Source organism: Dreissena polymorpha, chromosome 13, assembly GCF_020536995.1.
Source record: "Dreissena polymorpha isolate Duluth1 chromosome 13, UMN_Dpol_1.0, whole genome shotgun sequence".
Taxonomy (NCBI): Eukaryota; Metazoa; Mollusca; class Bivalvia; order Myida; family Dreissenidae; genus Dreissena; species Dreissena polymorpha.
In genome coordinates this window covers 24,548,914-24,569,392 of record NC_068367.1, presented here as the reverse complement: position 1 = coordinate 24,569,392, position 20,479 = coordinate 24,548,914, and the positions used below count along the sequence as shown (strand labels likewise).

The 20,479-nt window shown below is 35.2% G+C and overlaps 1 protein-coding gene across 2 annotated transcripts in view; it reads right to left on the bottom strand.

Moving 5' to 3' along the window:
* The window catches only part of LOC127856368 (uncharacterized), a 32,694-nt gene extending 19,464 nt beyond the window's left edge, over positions 1-13,230 (bottom strand). Inside the window, exons 1-5 of one of the 2 annotated variants that reach the window (XM_052392513.1) lie at positions 13,099-13,230; positions 12,005-12,207; positions 10,318-10,469; positions 7,848-7,982; positions 1,986-2,192 (exon numbers count right to left, since the gene is read on the bottom strand). In XM_052392513.1, the coding sequence (XP_052248473.1) occupies positions 1,986-2,192; positions 7,848-7,982; positions 10,318-10,469; positions 12,005-12,207; positions 13,099-13,133 (732 nt within the window). In that variant the 5' untranslated portion in view covers positions 13,134-13,230. The remainder of the gene's footprint in view (positions 1-1,985; positions 2,193-7,847; positions 7,983-10,317; positions 10,470-12,004; positions 12,208-13,098) is intronic. The other variant, XM_052392514.1, reaches the window with a different exon arrangement.
* Positions 13,231-20,479: the final 7,249 nt, after the last annotated feature.

Here is a 20,479-nt window from a genome sequence, read left to right as displayed (position 1 = left end):
CATTTTTAAGAATTATTATGCCATTATCATTTATGGCCATTTTGATCTTTGAACTCTTGAATTCTTTTGCATGACACGCCATTAAATGATTGTGAACAAAATTAATATACATTCATATTAAAATCTCACAATGAATGACATAGTTATCGCCCGGACAAGATCATCTATGGCCATTTTTTACTTTTGAACTCCAAGTGTGACCTTGGAGATATCAACGTAATTCTTTAGCATGACACACCATCCAATGATTGTGAACAAATGTACATCTTACAATGAACGACATAGTTATGGCCCCGACAAGCTCATTTATGGCCATTTTTGATCTTTGAACTCAAAGTTCCATGATGGTGAACAAATGTATAAAGTCATTTCAAAATCTAACGATAAATGACATAGTTATGGTCCAGACAAACTTTCGGTTTAAAACCCGCTAAGTGACCTCATGACCAAGTTTTTGACCTGGCATGACCCATATTCAAACGTGACCTAGACATAATTAAGGTACAACTTCTGACCAAGTTTGATGAAGACTGGATGAAATTTTCGGGACAGACAGACCGACCGACAGACCGACAAAGTGACTCCTATATAGCCCCCATTACCAATGGTAATGGGGGTATAACAAGGCAACCATAAAGTGATAAAATGTTTGTCAGATTTGTCGTACACGAAAATGGTAAAATAAAAACACATCCAAGTTTATTCTGTACTCATCATAACAATATGTAATTCAAAATATTGGTATTTTGCAGGCTGCACGTTGAACAAATTACTGATTTGTTGTGGCATTATTGGTGGTCAGAAACCAGTCTAGAGACTTTTTTTCCAAAAATATTCATAAGTCAATAATAAAAGGAATAACTGTTAAGAATGGCCTGATTTTATAACGAGAGTATTTGAAAAGCATTATGGTTGCTTGTTTAAAAACAGCATCTAAATTATTTGTTTTTAACATAGCATAATAATGATAGGGGGTGTATGTGATTTAAATGTTAACTATTTCAAACATTCCGGAATTAATATCAAATAGAATTTAATGACCATGAAAATTTTGACATTGTTTTCATGCAACTCCCAATTGCTTTCATCTCTTCATAAAACAGTTGACATCACAGCAAATTCTTTTGCAACAATTGGAATTTGTTTTAAAGTGAAACAGTATTCTAAACAAAAATAATTTAATGTTCACTTTAATATTCAGTTGCTCATCAAAGTCACATGAAATGTTAAAAGGGACTTTTAATGGGCGCTAAAACCGCAATGGTAGCTGTTGAGCCCAGCTGTATAGAAATTATAAATAATTTTTATCTGATATCTTAAAGCAATTTTATGAGGAATGGTTATTGCTGTTTTCTACTGCATAAATATTAAATAATATTGCATAAAATTTTATTTAAATCATGCATGAAAAATAAGAATGTACATCACAAAATTGAATCTGTGCCAAGGACTGTGTTGCTGATAAAAAGAACACACTGTCATATCCTTAAGCATCATAACACTTAAGCACTTTGCGTGGTGCAAAACATTATTACAAGATAAATAATGCAAAAACAATAACACAGTCTTTAAAAGTACCATGCTTTTCAACAATTTGTCTATTCATGCAATAAAGTCGTTATGGATCTTCCTATAGATATAGATTTGTCAATTCACTGTGGTGAAATTTAACATGCAATGTGGTCCAAGCAAGAATGTTCAGTTAAGTGCAGAATAAAGAAGCAGTCCTCTAAAGACACATGTCTAAATACCACTTCTAGATCATTTTTATTTGCCGAATAGTGTAAACAAGCTTTTATACTAGTGCCTTTTGAAATAAATTTGTCTGCAACAATAATAGGTAGCATTTGTATTATTGCATAAAGTAATACAAGTATATTCAACTGCTAAATGTTTTTATCTTTATTTTATTACTTCTAAATTGTCTGACTCAACTTATGTTCAAAGCATTATCAATCAAAATCTGTTAGCTTTACACCAAGTACCTGAACATCAACAGGAAAGTGTTGCAATTCCAGGTTTTCTTTGAAGAGGCCCATAAATCTCCACATTTGAATAACCAAAGGGTATTTATAGCCAGGTTCATGTAGTCGTATATCGTAGGTTCTTCTGTTGAGAAGGAAAGCACCATCTATGTTCATTACAATCAGCTTTGGATCCCATGGTATCAGTTTGTCAAAGTCTTCTATGGCCTTCAATTAACAAACAATATTTTCATCAACAAGGGTTACGCAATCCAATTTGTGAAAAATTTCTAACCTTGCATATTTCAGATAAAATTGCTGAAATTTGTAACTGTTTGTTTGGGTTTTAAAAGGAAACAAATGTGTGTCAGTCACAATTATTGAGACACAGATGCCCCCAACTCCAACTTTGTCACTACATAAAAGCATAACCATGTAAATGTTCCATACAATTGGATGAAACCCATGATTAATGCCCAATTTTACACAGCTAAAGTAGTAAAGGATTGGATGCCTAAGACATTTTCATACAGTATGATGAAAGTCAAATGAAAACTTTAGATTTATAGAGTGGACAACGCTAAACAAGAGTGCCAAACTGTCATAAAATACACCTGTTTGAGGGTTGGGAAAACATTGGTGAAGATCGGATGAAAACTACATGAATTAGATAGCGGACACCATGCTGAATGTTTAAAACGCACTAATTGACCCTGTGACCTGGTTTTGACCCGCGGGCATGACCTTTATTCAAACTTGGCCTAGACATCATCTAGATACAACTTCTGACCAAGTTTGGTGAAGGTTGGATGAAAATTACTTGATTTAAGAGCACTAAGTAACCCTGAAACCCTTTGACCCGGCATGACCCATGTTCAAACTTCGCCTAGACATCATCTAGATAACCTTCTGACCAAGTTTGGTGAAGATAGGATGAAAACTACTTCAATTAGAGAGCGGACACCATGCTGAATGTTTAAAATGCACAAGGTGACAACTGTGCCCTAGTTTTTGGAACGGCATGGCCAATGTTCGAACTTGGCCTAGAGATCATCTAGGTACAACTTCTGACCACGTTTTGTGAAGATCGGATGAAAACTACTTGAATTAGAGAGCGGACACCATGCTCAATGTTTACAACGCACTAAGTGACCCCGTTACCTAGTTTTTACTTGAATTTAAGAGAGCAGACACGAAAAATGTGACGGACAGACAGACGGATAGACCGACGGACAGTGCGAAAACTATATGGCCCATCTTTGACCTTGGCCTAGACATCATCTAGATTCAACTTCTGACTGAGTTTGGTGAAGATCAGATAAAAACAACTTGAAGTAGAGAGCGTACACTATGATGAATGTGTTCAACGCACTAAGTGACCCTGTGACCTAGTTTTTGGCCCGGCATGGCCCAATTGTTCAAACTTGGCCTAGAGATCATCTAGATAAAACTTCTGACCATGTTTGGAAAAGATAGGATTAAAACTACTTGAATTAGAGAGCGGACACCATGCTGAATGTTTAATACACATTAGGTGACCCTGTGACCTAGTTTTTAGAAAGGCATGGCCAATGTTCGAACTTGGCCTAGAGATCATCTAGATGCAACTTCTGACCAAGTTTCCTGAACATCGGATGAAAACTACTTGAATTAGAGAGCGGACACCATGCTAAATGTTTACAACGCAGCAAGTGACCCCCCCATAACCTAGTTTTTGACTCAGCATTGCCCATCTTTGAACTTGGCCTAGACATCATCTAGATACAACTTCTGACCAAGTTTGGTGAAGATCGCAACTTGAAGTAGAGAATGTACACCATGATGAATGTGCTAAGCGCACTAAGTGACCCTGTGACCTAGTTTTTGGCTCGGCATGGCCCATTTTCAAACTTGGCCTAGAGATCATCAAGATAAAACTTCTGACCAAGTTTGGTAAGATGGGATGAAAACAACTTGAATAAGAGAGCGGACACCATGCCGAATGTTTAAAACGCACTAGTTGACTCAGTGACCTAGTTTTCAACTAAACTATTGTATGTAACTGTTTATTTTATGCTTTCCAGTGGTTTATAGAGAAATATACCAGTAAGTGAAATAAAACTGGTATTTCACTGTTTTTAACAGTGAAAAATATCGAAATATTTCACTGTTTTCCTGTGAAATGACTTTATTTTTTCGACAAATTTACTTCATTAATCCAGCGAATTATCCAGTTAAACTTTTACAATGTAAATAAACGGTGAAAAAAATGCATAAAATAAAAAGAAAATTTGTTGGATTTGATGGGAAATATCGATTTTATTTCACGAGTGATCATATAAAATATGTTACTGTATTTTTTATGATCACAAATCCAACAAATATCCTCTATTTATGACGATAAATGTGTTCTAAAAATTTTGTAAACACAAACATGTGTCATTTTGGGGGGATTGTACGGGAAGTTGGTGTATGAGGGAACTACTCGGCCTTTTGCGGAGAGCTGAGACAAATGTATTTATTGTTTCAAAGCTTATGCAGAGTATTTACGATTGCAAATACTGTTAAACCATTAAATTTCGTGTGTTACGAATTTTCCTGGATTTCGTTGGTCCGCTGAACTACGAATTCAAGTACCAACGATTATTTATACACTTTTAATCCGAAATCGGACATTTCGGAATGTCATGTCCGGCAATCGTGCTATAGTAGGAGTATGTGTCTGAACTGTTCCCGTTTTCAACCATTTAGAAAAAGACATTGTTTGCTTGAGCTATGCTAGTTAATATGTTGTTTTCTTGTGTTTGGGTAATAATACTTTTTAAATCAAGCACGGTATTTAAACTGTACATCAAAGATTGTTCTCTTTTACGTGACGTTGTCAAATAACAGTTTGCAGATGTCTCACATATGTCAATTAGTGCCAATTAAAGTTAAAAGAGACAACGGTTTTCACACGTTATTTTGGGGACCTTATTACTCAATTGTTACTACTAGGTGATTGATTGCGCTGAGAAATGCAAATATTGTCAAAACAACATTGATGGCAATTAGCGAGCGGGGACAAACAAGTGCGCCGTTTTATCGCTCTTATTGACAATTATTGGCAACACTTTCATGCTTCAGTGCACATTAACCTCAAGTCTTGCTGTCAACACAGATTAGCAGATTATGCTTCGTTATTACTCTTGTTGTTTTAATAAAAGTTAAATTATTATGACGGTCAGTCTTCCCAAAAAATTTGAAATCCACGAAATTACGTGTCAACGAATAAGTTGTTTTTTATTAAACCACGAAATTTCATACCGACAAATTTCTATACGTTTACAGTAATTGGGACTGAACATGCGTGAACCACATGTCCAATAACAGTGCATTGGGTAGAGCACTTAACCATTTACTCCACCTTCATTCTCAGTCTAAGATTCAAAAACCAGAACTATGCATATGCTACTACACGCTTGGTTTAGCATGTTAAGTAAGTCAAAAGAAGCCAATTTTATCGGCGAGAAAGTGTTGTTTTATAGCTTCTTGACAGGAAGCGGCTTTCCTTTGATAATGTCAAACCGACAATAAATCTGCAATTAAATTTATCCCCTAACGATCATCCAATTTTAAAATTTTACCACCAAGTGGTCGCTAAATCCAATTTTCGGACATCAACATTCTAAATAATCAGTGGTCACTGGTTGTGTGAGACATAAGTTGCTTAATACAATATCAAAATAAAGTGAAAGCGCTATTGGGGGAAATCAAAGTGGTCACATAAGACAAAGGACGCCTAATTCACTTGGATGCATCCACAAGATAGACTTGTACATAAATCTTGGGGTAATCTTTTCTTGACATTTTCAACAACTCATGCAAAATTAAAAACTGTAGCAGTTGCAATATCTTTCCAGCTTATGGTATAGGCTTCTGTAGTTCTTTTGTGATTTTCAGGAAATACGTTTTTTGTAATTCTGTTGTTCTGTTGTAAACAGTGTTAAATATATCTTTATATTTTTATGTTTTTTTGTTTTTTTTTACTTTTTCATAATTTATTCTCATTAACCATTTGCATTGTGGCAATGAGAGCTAGAGCCTTGAAGCTATAACCTTGAAAAAGTGTGCAACCTTTAATCTATATTTAGAAATAGCCTTGAAAAAGCGTGTTAAACCTTTCATTCATTTTTAGACATAGCCTTGAAAAAGGGTGTAAGCTTTAATTTATTTTTAAAAGTTAACTGTCATGCAAAATCTAGCGAAGTATTATCAAATGGGTTGGTCTATGTTAGCAATATGCTTGTAAAATTTATACACTGCAACGCCGATATATCGCGGTTGTTGGGATCCAAAGATCGCGAGCGCGATATATCCGGCGCGCGATATAATTCGAGAAATGTCTAACTAAATTGTATTGCGGTTAATTTGTCAAATTTCCCCAATGTTTTCATTTTATATACGGCGATGCTACATATTTTTATAGTAATAATTGCAAACCAATTCTACAATAAACATTTTTAATAACTACATACGTATCTGTATTTATCATAAAAACCAAAATGTAAATTATTGTTTTCATTTTCGTGAACGATCGCTCGCGAAACAGTTAAAAAAAAATTCTTGCCTTAAAAAAAAGTCTAAAATATAATTGTGCATAGATTCGAATTTACCCTTATAAATAGTCCTAATGAAGGAACTGAAACAGCGTAACGGTAACGATACAGCGTGTTTGAATGATATTTTATTAAGAGGAAATGTCAATGCCACATAATTCGCGAGATACCGCGGTAGTTTAGTTGAAATTTACAACGAAACTTTTTATGGAAATTAAATTATCTCAATGTTGTACCCGTAACGAAACTTTTATTTACAAATAAATACACCCACGCCAATTTTCGCGCGCTTTTTATTAGAACAAAGAAATTCATGACCAGTACCGAAATTAAACGATTTATATACCAGTAAACTGCCATAATTACCTTTGAAATGACACTTATTGGTTATTTGTTAAGTGTTAAAAACAACCCCAGCCGTGTGTACACAACACTGTCACTTATCGACTGTTTTTCACGCTTCACTGCGTGCCATAGTAAGCCGTGACATATAGGGTGTTAATACTTGCAAGAACCGTTTTTTTTTTGCTCAAGTTAGCGAATTCTCAGATTAAAACATGACATTTAGTGATTATGCTTGTCGGATTTTTGGGAGCCATAGCCAAAGCGCGATATATTGGACAGCGCGATATATTGGACAGCGCGATATAACGGTCCGCGATACATCGGCGTTGCAGTGTAATAAGTGTGACCTTAACTTTTGAGTTTGTGACCTGTGCATTACATACAAAATGTCCTCATGAAAATCTGCCCATATTTTCAACCTTTACTTTTGACCTTGACCCTTGAGCTGAGATACATACCTTGCAAGTAACACATCTATACCACATGGTAAAACACATGGTAAAATCTTGCAGCAAGTTATTTTATAATTGTCAGATGACCTCAACCTTTTAGCTAGGGATATAGGTCATGTGCACTACAACTTGGTTCCAAATTGCAAAAATTGTATACCAAGTGAGTGTAAAATTGTGCCAAGTCAGTGTGCAATTGGCGTTAAATGCCAAAGTCCAGATGAGCTGCATCAGACCATCATTTGCCCATTGACCTCTACATATGACCTTGACTTTTGAGCTAGGCAAACAAGTCTTGCGCCCATATTGAAATTCCCACATAGTTTACATTTACTATTGCCTGATGGAAGATCAAGTTGCAAATAAGACAAGCTGAATTATGCCCCAACTTATATATATATGGGTGAAAGGGACAAACAAACAAATGTTGTAACTGTCGTATATCAAGACGAAAATCTATGAGCATTGCTTTTTGACTCAACCGTCAAATGTTGAGCAAATGTGACAGCTACCTGGGTACTGTTTTCCAGCATAGCGAGGCTAGGCTCCTCCCACTTTGCTTGTACAAACAGGTCTGCCTCAAACTGCTGCGTGATGGTGTCAATCTCTGCAATCTTCAGGAATGTACACTTCAGCTCAACTGTCACCTGAATGGGAAGTTATTTGGGTTTTAATGATATTCATTATTAAGCAAATAGCTTATTACTAGAGGGGGACACTAATTACAATATTGATTTATTTAATACAATGTTTTAAGTCTGGTTTAACCTCTTTTTTCTTATTACTTCCCTTGCCATGTCAAAGTATCCTAATTTGCTTTGAACTCAATTATATAGTTTAATGTATTTCATATCTTATATTCAAAAAAATATTTTAGTGACAACTATATTTGCATTATGTTTTTATATGAGGTACATTAATTATATAAATGTTATATTAATTTTCCTTTAAAGAGTGTCTTTCTGTATAGCACAGTGGTTAGTACATGCATTTTTCAGGTTAGTACAAGCACTTCTCACTTATGCTTCAGGACTTAATCCCAATTTCAAACACATATTATTTTGGTTGGAGATACAATACTGGACAGGCGGAGTTTCCTCCAGTTGTTTGACCCCAATCCAACAACACAAGATCACATCTTGAATGAATGTCTTTTAATTTGAATTTGTCCAAACTTTCACGAGTCTAGTAAGTTAACAAGGTAAGAGTGCTGGGACCTTCTTGTCCACACATACGGGTAATATGGCATCAGACACGCAAGGATCTCATACAATACACACACATACGGGTAATATGGCATCAGACACGCAAGGATCTCATACAATACACACACATACGGGTAATATGGCATCAGACACGCAAGGATCTCATACAATACACACACATACGGGTAATATGGCATCAGACACGCAAGGATCTCATACAATACACACACATACGGGTACTATGGCATCAGACACAAGAGTATCTCATACAATACACACACATACGGGTAATATGGCATCAGACACGCAAGGATCGCATACAATACACACACATACAGGTAATATGGCATCAGACACTCAAGGATCTCATACAATACACACACATACGGGTAATATGGCATCAGACACTCAAGGATCTCTTACAATACACATACATACGGGTAATATTGCATCAGACACTCAAGGATCTCATACAATACACACACATACGGGTAATATGGCATCAGACACTCAAGGATCTCATACAATACACACACCTACGGGTAATATGGCATCAGACACACAAGGATCTCACACAATACACACACATATGGGTAATATGGCCTCAGACACGCAAGGATCTCATACAATACACACACATACGGGTATAATGGCATCAGACACTCAAGGATCTCATACAATACACACACATACGGGTAATATGGCATCAGACACGCAGGGATCTCATACAATACACACACATACGGGTAATATGGCCTCAGACACGCAAGGATCTCATACAATACACACACATACGGGTAATATGGCCTCAGACACGCAAGGATCTCATAGAATACACACACATACGGGTAATATGGCATCAGACACGCAAGGATCTCATACAATACACACACATACGGATAATATGGCATCAGACACGCAAGGATCTCATACAATACACACACATACGAGTAATATGGCCTCAGACACGCAAGTATCTCGTACAATACACACACATACTCTTGGACTATACTAAACAGACCAGTTTTGATCAAAGGAGCACGGTTTATAACAAGACCATATAAGAAGAACAATAAAGATTGTTACACATATAATAGACCCCTGACACTTGAGGTTTCAGAGAGTGACCTCTGGGTGTGACCAGTTTGACCCAAGGGGCATTACTTGAACAATCTTAGAAAAGGACCACTTAAATATATTTAACATAACATAATAAACCCCTGACTCTTGTGGTTTAAAAGATTTTGTAATAAAATTATCTAAAGCCTACATGAATCATGTCCCCACTGGGGTGAGTCAAATTTTGAATACAGGTGAAGTTTTTGAAAAAAACACTACATACAGCGCCAATATGTTTGGTTATTTTGGTGTTTTGTTGTACTTGATATGGGTAGAGTGACTTCTCTTGTTTTGCATATATTCATTGAAGTTGTTTAATAAACGTTTTGCCTAAGATTATTCTGTCTTACAATCCTAAGGTTCCTACTAACTACTGGCGCAGGACCTATAAATGATCCTTAATACAAAATATCACAGCTCTGGGACTAGTGATTTCAGAGAAGAATGTTGACGTTATTTACTCTATCATTCCATTAAAATCAGATGACCCTGGGACCTGTCCAGATATGACCCCAGGGGCATGATTTGAACAAACCTAGAAGAGGACCGCAATACAATGTTACACACCAAATATAAAAACAATTTTTCCCTGCAATACCAGAGAAAATATTATTTTAATATTAATTTTAAAAAGCTATTTTTTTAAAACATTGTTAACCTTATCAGGTCGCTTGGTGTCAGGGATGACCAATTCATCGTTCTGTACAGGTGTGCGGTTCATTGACCTCGTCACTACCTGCATGGTTTCCATAGCTTGCTGCAGCACCTCCGTGTTGTGGTCTATGCACACCTTGAGCTGCTTCAACAAACCTGCAAGATATATTATAAAACAAGATGTGTTTGTGAAACACTTTGCCCCCCCATATATTTGACCTTTGACCTTGAAGGATGACCTTGGCCTTGATCTTTCCCCTCTCAAAATGTGCAGCTCCATGAGATACACATGCATGCCAAATATCAAGTTGCTTTCTTCAATATTGCAAAAGTTATGGCAAATGCTAAAGTTTGACGCAAACAAACCAACAAACAGACAGGGCAAAAACAATATGTCCCCCAGTTAGGTATAGACTGGGGGACATAAAAATACACCCTGACAGTGGTTCATTTTTTTTAAACAAACTATTGTGTTAAAGTCAATTAACATATTTTAGTATTTTGTTTGTAATGTAAGTTTTATCAATATTTATTCAAAAGTTGTTAATTAAGCAAAAATACTTGCATTTACAAGAATTAAATGTAAAAGGACACTTCCTAACCTGATGGGTAAAGGTCATTATTCAAAAACAGTGAAATAAACATATGCTTTTCAAGGGACCTTTTCACGTTGTGGTAAATTGACAAAATTATAAAAAATGCAGATTTCTTAATTTTCTTTGTACTTATATTTGCAAGGAAATCAGACTGAACATTTATCATGCTCTAAAACATCGATTATATGAACTTTTCGACAATCTAAAAACCTGATTACATTGGAGTTGAACAAACGCAAAACAACTAGATAATTTTGATAGTTTTGTTGTTATTGTTATATTCTGTGACATTACAAAGAGTGCTAACATAAAGTATTAAATACACCTCTTCATGCATGCGCACTGATTGCCAAGCAGTTTTGGCAATATTCTTTTACTCAGTGGTTTGAGCCTGGTTGAGGATTACTTTTTTTCTTTCTTTAATATCATTCATGTTTTATACTGAATTTATTTAGTTCCATTGTTTACATTTATCACTAAAAGCATTTAATGACAAACCAATGGTTCTTGTTTATTTTTCTTCCAATTTGGAACCAAGTATTTGTAAATAAAACTGTGTTAGGGATTTTAAGACTGTTGGCACATGTCATCAGGATTTAGTTGTATTGATAAAGATGTATGAGAGATAGTACTCATTACTGTGCATGCTACAACTCAGTTAATGGATATACATGTAGTTGTATTGCTGCACTTGGCTCGCGGTTCAGTAATTATTTGTTATCATATATACAGTGGTTTGGATTTCAATCTTCAATCAGGCCACATATTAGCTAATAAAAATCATTGTATATCATAATATTCCTCATGTTTCTGTCTAAGATTTGATTTTTAATCCATTTATGTATTTTTAATTAACATACATGAAACATTTTGCTTAAGATAACGACTATTTTAATTAATATTATTTTAGTTTCTTCTCATGTCAACTGTTGTTCTATGCTATCAGTGTCTTGATGGAAACTGGTGTGCGTGTTATAAGTTGTACAAATATGGTCCTTAACAACCAGGAAAAAAAAATTGTAGATTTTTTTCAGCCACATATTGATAATCAACTACACATAGTACCAAAATTATCAGAGAGAAAAAATCTTGCACCTGCGACCTGATTGTCATTGGATGCCACATTTTCTTGATGCTCTGTAGCATTTTGTACTGAAGTAACGCTTCCTTGGACTGTTTCATCATGTTCACTATCAAGGTTTGAGTACAGATGGGAAAATCCTGATCGGTGTCTTTCACTATTATACATGTTTCTCCTTCCTTCAGAAGTTTTATTAACAGTATTCGCATCTACAGTTCTGGAAATTAAAACAAATCTTTAAGTAAATGCAACAAGCTCAATGTACATTCTGAAGAACAGTAGACACATTTTTTTTTTCATTTAAAAGTCTATCAAAGTAATATAAACCGAAAATCTTCTGGAATCCAAGATGGCACTGGGATAAGGACTTAACAAAAAAAAAAATGTTTATTGTTAATTGAATACCTAATAAAGTAATATTTTATCGCTGACAAGGCGCAATTATGCACATTTTAAAGAAAAAAGGAACTTCTCAGTCAGTATTAATACTCATAATAATGTTTAATAGACCCAAGTTGATTATGCCATATAAAGTATATAGCTCTCTTTTTTGTTTTGCTATTGTGTATAACAAATGGGATATTTTGAGGGTTTTGGGAGGTGGGTAGCACCATGGGGAGGGGGTAGCAGTTGGGGGTATAGCAACTAAAACTGAGTCAGTGCCTGTGAGTTTAATCACTATCACAAAGTCATAATAATTTAAGCTTAAATCAATAACTGATTGTGAATTTAAATAGTTTAAGATAAATTGTTTTACCAAAGACTTCTAGTAATCAAGGTGCTCAAAAGGAGCCCTGCACTTAAAAATAAAAGGAAGAATAAGACATGGAATTCTTCAGATTGATCGGTACAGTTTAGAAATTTCAGTCGCAGACCTTTACTGACACACTTCAAAAATGCCCCCAATTTATAAGCAAGTCCCTTTAACTAATGTTTTATTAAAAATCTATCGTAAATTCCAAAATATGTGACCAGGTGACAGGGCGACTAAACTTGGTTTGAACTTCGAAGTCGTCAAGAATAATCTATGAATCGTATAAATATATATCGCCGCAAATGATCCTCATAACAAACTTATTAAATATAATAAATGCTTTTTCAACATTACTTTTGCAAAATCCCATACAAAACATTAGCCTCCATTATTTATTCATCGTCTGCGTCTGTCATTTGCGTACGCCATTTTAATTAATATCGAACAGACGAACGTGTGCACGTTCTTAATAGGGGAGGTAATTCTTCGCAAACGGCTAAAAACCACTTAACAGGTGGAAAACTAAAGGTAGCTATAACACGTACACTCTGATCATTACTGCTGTGTCAAAACGACAATAAGCCAGACATATATTTGTTCATTTACTTCTCATTTATTGATTACGTTCAAACATATTAATGTTTGTTTTAACACGTAGACATAGCAGTTGTAGTATTATTTGTAATTCACGTATCAACGTAGCATTGGCGCAAGTATAATCTATTATACATCCCTGGGCGCAAGTGATTAAGATCTACACAGTGTTCGATATCCAAATAATATTTTCCTTCTGAAACCAACATATAGTTTTGGGGGCATAGAACGATATTTAGGATTTGGTATATACCATTGTCTGTGTTACAAAGCCACGCCCCTGTGGTCAAAAGCTATTCATAGCTTAGGTTTATAATGTTTGTATATTATACCAACAATAAATAAATATTGATTTGATTTGATTTGATTTTAAGAGTGGTCACGCCCAAGGGGTAACTTTTTTGTATCAAACAGCTTTATATTTCGACAAGCTCCGTCGAGACTCTATGTATTCTTCGTCACCATGGAGACGATCTGTACATGAATAGAGTAATAAATGGGGTTCAGAGAAATCACGTTATCGTACATCTTGGACCTTAACTTAGGTCATACCATCTTAATATATCATATTAATATTAATGTCAACGCCAGTCAATTTTATTAGGTGAGCTTTTGCGGTGATCGCGCGCGAAATTACAATCAAAATCGTCATCTTCTAAGCAACATTTTTCGGCGTAAGCTGTATTAAGCCAGCTTTTCACCCTGACTTGACCTTTGTAAGTGTCCAATAATATTCAAATAAAATTTCCCGCGGCTAGGTACGAATGAATACACTTCATTTATTCCATTGGCTGATTTGAGTATAACACCAGAACATTGGAAACATATCCGCGTCTTTGTAACACTGTTTTGCTGCATGAAACAATTTTATCTCTAATGAAAAGGCTCAATAGATAGAACAGTTTTACAATCAATTTTCGACATAAATACAGTTTGTGCGTTCACCTTTTATTTTCAGAGAATTACCAGCGCAAAAGCGTTTATACTAAAGGCTATATTCTCATATTTAGTACTTACCTGCATTGCATTTCAATCCGCGAGGTTTCGGGTCAATTCGCGGCCAGTGTGTGAAAGTCAGAGTTTATATACAGTTCATCACCGGAGTTCGCAGAAGGGGTTGCGATCTTTTCATTGAAGGAAAAAATTGGAATCTATGCTATTTTTGTCTGATGGAGTAAATAGTTCGTTAAGTCGCTTTGTCGATATATCAATATTTTAGGCACAGCTGTTGCCTTGGTCGTGTACAGTTGGCGTAAACAAGCCGTCGTTTCAGCAGCAGAATTGTTACCTAACTTTAATGCATTGCATTCCAATCCGCAAGGTATCAAGGTCAGTTTGCGGTCAGTTGCAGAAATCTTTATATAAACGCCGTCTCGTAAACTTTGTGCACTTGAAGTCTGTTTTGATCAGAAAGATACTAAATAAAGATATTCGGCGATATTATTGTGGTATGTCAATCATCGATTTTTAATATGTTTTCAACATTTGCATGATAAGGACCAATTTTGATAAAACTAATTAGAAATATTTATCCATTTAGACCAGTTTATTAAGCATGAGCACAATAATTCACTATACTATAATTATGCAATTAAATAAGATTCGAGTATTGCCGGCTGACCTATATGCACTCGTTTATTTTCATGTTTCTTATGTTTTTCTATTCTGTAAATATAGATATCTGACTAATAATATCACATAAAGCAAAATAAGCCACGAAATCTGGCGCAACACCCCGTAATTGATTTGCTTGTGATGTAGCTAAGAACTGCGCAGAAAAAAGGCATCCGCTTCTTTTTATCTCATAGAGATAACTTTTGATCGTTCATAAACATCGACCACAATCAACGCCGTATATCTTTTTTAAAGATATTTCTTGTTTCAATTTCCAGTGTCTTTTTGTTCTATTTATTCGTGCGCTGTTGTCGATCCGCAGTTTTTGCAAGTAATAGATAACGTCGAAACTGCTGGAATTCTAGCTGGTTTGAAAGGCGAGGTTTCGCAATAAAAAATAATAAACAAAATCGTAAGTAATGCGGACTTAACGCGCTGTTGTTTTTTGTACAACATACGTAAAGATATAATCTAGCGTTATTTGCATATTAACACAAATTTCTTTAGTCATCAACTGGGTATTCCAGTATCAAGAATGTAAGCTTATCCTTGACAATATATATTTAGACCGTAGCGTACCTTTTTAAAATTATTCTTTTTTTTTTCTGTTAAAAAAATAGTGTGTGTTTTTATTATAATATTGATGTTTTCATATCCGTTTTTGTAGTTTTGGAATTTAAAAATATGAGGATTTTCTTACATCAACAGCGTAATTTTTTTACATTTTTTATAATGTGACATTTTTTTAAATGTGTATGTTGAAATTAATATATGTTTTTATTAAAAATAAATATTAGATCTGATTACAAGTGTTTTGGAGATATGTTTTTATTTTTGAACTCTCCCCTCAGATTAATTATGTTTGTACGCCGGGCATCATGTTCACAAAGGGAATGTATGATTTACATGATGTTACATACTTATTAATCTGTGTATCATTTGTTTTTTTAAATCTTCATACGAATTGCCGGCATGTATTCATATTTTTTTCAGAAGCCATTTTATAAGTCCTTATCTCGTCATACAAACACCTGGCGCCGAGACCTGGATGCAGATGCTTAGCCAAGACCCGTGACGCCTGGAGGAAGCTGGTCGGCGGCCTATGTCCCGCACGGGACCACAGACGAAGATGAGATGCTGATAATTATTCGCATTTTAAATGATCTTTCTATTATATTTATTCTTTTAAACCTTAACCCCCTTAGCATACACATTTTATAACATGTTAAACAATTATTGTTTATACAGTTGAGAAAGTCCTGGCTTCCGTCATGTTGGTACGCCAAAATCAATGTGCGGGAACAAAAAACTTTCACGTGACCACAAATGCGAACGATCACGGCTATTTTGCGGACAGAACGTCAATTGAAGGTATGTTTTCTGATATTTTCTCCGGTTTTGCAGAACACATGTTACAATGTAACCGTACGCAGTGCGAATTCTACTTTTTATTGATGTATTGCTCATATGTTTAGGTATAATACTTTCTGAGAACATTAGAAGACATATATCGAAGTCGACGATGCAGACGACCACACAGTTTAATTAATACATGTGTTTGTTGTTAAAGCGATTAAAAATGAAGGTTTTGTTACTGTCAGCATGCGTAACTTTTTCAAATACGACCAAATATAAGTCTCAATATTATTATTTTATTATTTAGAACGACCGACGACATTTGGTTTGAAATTGGCGATCGACCACACTCGAGTTATAGGCGAACGACCACACACTGTATGCATGATACATGTATGCATGCATTGAAATTTATATTTCAGATGGATCACTCAAACCCACAGATATGTCGCTATTGTGGCAACGTTCTGAAAAGCAAGTCGTGTCTGCGCCAGCATGAGATGAGTCACAGAGGGACTGTGAAGGGATATACCTGCTGCGATTTAGTGTACTTTAGCAAGGCGAATCTGAACAGGTACAGGTGCAATAATTGTGTAAATCATATATTCAATTATGTTTGTCAGAAAGTGTAATTAATACAAAATATGCTGTTAAGTTCTTTTTTAGTAACTAGTATATCATGTCCCATGCAAAACGTCTAACTTGCTTATGTTTGTAATGGGATCAACATGACCTTAAATCTTAATTAGCAGCTTGTAGTAATGCTAGTTTACTCCATATGATTAATACTAATCGACCCATAATAAAATATTTTGACTAAAATAAGAAAATTAGAATGTTCGTATATAATTAAACGCTATTAAATGGTACTGATAGTTATAATTTTAGATGTCATGTACATGACGAAGAGAAGGCATTCGTGTGTATCAAGTGCATTAAGCCATTTTCTACAAATGCTGACCTGCAGAAGCACTATAGTAGTGGGGGACATATTGTTTTTGCCCTGTCTGTTGGTCTGTCTGTTGGTCTGTCTGCGCCAACTTTAACATTTTGAAATAACTTTTGCTATATTGAAGATAGCAACTTCATATTTGGCATGCATGTGTATCTCATGAAGCTGCACATTTAGAGTGGTGAAAGGTCAAGGTCAATGTCATCCTTCAAGGTCAGAGGTCAAATATATGTGGCCAAAATCGCTTATTTTATGAATACTTTTGCAATATTGAAGATAGCAACTTGATATTTGGCATGCATGTGTATCTCATGGAGCTGCACATTTTGAGTGGTGAAAGGTCAAGGTCAAGGTCATCCTTCAAGGTCAGAGGTCAAATATATGTGGCCCAAATCGCCGATTTTTATAAATACTTTTGCAATATTGAAGATAGCAACTTGATATTTGGCATGCATGTGCATCTCATGGAGCTGCACATTTTGAGTGGTGAAAGGTCAAGGTCATCCTTCAAGGTCAGAGGTCAAATATATGTGGCCCAACTCGCTTATTTTATAAATACTTTTGCAATATTGAATATAGCAACTGCGGCAACATTGTAGTAGCTAATAGTAATAGCATGTACATGGCAATACCTTCAAGCGCACTAGCTGTAATACTGGACTTGTAAATATGATTTTTGTATACTTTGATGTGATGCAGAGGAGAGAGAGAGAGAGAGATAGAGAGAGAGAGAGAGAGAGAGAGAGAGAGAGAGAGAGAGAGGAGAGAAGAGAGAGAAGTGAGAGAGGAGAGAGATAGAAGAGAGAGAGGGAAGAGAGAGAGTTACGATATCTAGAAGAGAGATAGAGAGAAGAGATAGAGATAGAGAGAGATATAGAGATAGAGATAGATAGATAGAGAGAGAGAAGATGATATCGAGAGAGAGTAACATTGGCGTCAACATTGTTTTTCACCTGCTAGAAAGGAGCCATTTCGGGGGTATTTTTCATTTTCATTTACGAGTTGTTTGCTTTTTTTCTAGCGCCATAGTATTTGTTATAAATTGGTTCTTGTGATAAATCATTTATAACAAATTTGTTCTTTAGTTCATGTTTCGTTTGTTAATGTTTTTTCTTGCGGTAAAGATAACGAAGTTGTAGATTCACTTACTGTGGTCTTTGTCTTTGATTATTTTTATAATAAATTGTTGATCTGAAAAATGTTTGTGGTAAATAAAATAAATGTACAGTTTTGTGATAGAAAGGATACAAATTTATTTTTTCACTCGTTTCACCATTCAACACCATTGTAAATAACTGCTTATTTTATAAGACTTCCACCTCATTTATGAAATTCAATATGCATGTATAAACACTTACAACAAGTTAAACAATAAGATGCGTATCCACAAACGCCACTGACGCACGGGAGGCGGAAAACTACAACGGGCGAGGCATGGTCAGGGGTGATAACCCCCAAAAAGGGTTAGGGTAAGGGTTAGGGTTAGGGGTCGGGTTAGGGTTGGGTTTAGGCTAACCCAAACCCTAACCCGACCCCTAACACTAACCATAACCCTAACCCTAACCCTAACCCTCTAACACCCCCCCCCCCCTTGCGCAATACCATACCATGCCTCGCCCGTTGTACATAGTTTTCCGCCTCCCCTGACGCATGGGATACGTATACAATATGTAGAAAAAATGCACATTCAGTTGGTAAATGTTCGTATAAGTATTTACCTTTAAATGTATATATCATAAGCTGGTATATTATCTATATTATTTACATTCGAATTCACCGTTTTGCTGTTCCAATATAGTACACAAAACACAATGAAAGTTAGATGACGATTGTCAAGCCCATTTTAGAAGTAACCAGCATTTTTTATTCATTTCTTCTAGATTTTTCCCACCTAACACCAATGGCGCCTTTTTGTAGAGTTTCTGTCCGTATCAACGGTCCCGCCTTTCTTCTAACTCCATTTTCAATGATCAAAGAAATGGTCCCTGTAAGATTACATTCAATATTGAGCTTTATTTTTTAAACATCAGTTAGCGCAAATATTATGATAAAATATATTGAAACAAATGTATATGGTTCGAATTTAAGTATTTGTAACTTAAAAATATGTTTCAAGTTAAAACATTGCTAGCCTATTTCGAAGTTAAACAATCCACGTGGTTTCTATTTGATATTTGTTTTGTCATAACGATCGGAATTGAGCATATATGTACTAGCGGGATAAACAAAACGAAGTTTGTTTTCATAGACTACAGTTGGTCCAACTAACTTACTTGATCGTAATATCAGTAACGACTGCTCTGGATCTAGATACGTATGCCGCACATTTCTGGTCACACTTTGATGGTAAATCGTTGGACTTCTCCAGCAGATGATCTTTATGCGATCGTCCCGTACGGTATTTAAATGGTCTATAATAAAAGATATATTGTTATATGCATGGATATTCTATGACTTTATACTAAATTATACTAACGTATACAACGGTTCTAAACAAAACGATTGTTTAATAATTTAATATAATAAGTGTGGTCGTTCGCATAAATTTATACTCCAAGTGTGGTCATTCGCAAACGTTTTTCAAGTGTGGTCGTTCGCACATTTATTTTTCCCCTTATAATTATACTATAGACAATGTTAATAACCTTTTTAAAACTACTGTTTTTAGATTTCGAAACTGTTCTGTTGGTCTGTTTCTTATAGTTACACATTGACAACTTGGTCTTTTAAAAGAGAAACACACACATAAACAAAATGTGTGGTCGTATGCATCGTCGACTTCGATATTTGTCTTTGAATGTTCTCAAAAAGTATTATACCTAAAAATATGAGCAATACATCAATGAAAAGTAGAATTCGCACTGCGTACGGTGCACCAAGGCATTGTAACATGTGTTCTGCTAAAACGGAGAAAATATGTCCGCAAAATAGCCGTGGTCGTGACAGTTTTTGTTCCCGCTCATTGAAAAAACCCAAATCATTTTGGAAAGCAAAAAAATGAATGTAAAACATGTGCGTATTACAATTTGATAGTATCAATTGCGCTAGGTCAAAAAAGGCAAACCATGTTAAAATGTATTCAAAACTATTTTCACTCTTCGATTTACAAGCGATTGGTTTGTGTTTTTCTAATAATTTATATCCCTCCTCAAAGGAAACATATTTTACTCAAAATAGGGCGGGAAACTGTAATTTAACAAAACCACGTGATCGTCTCCA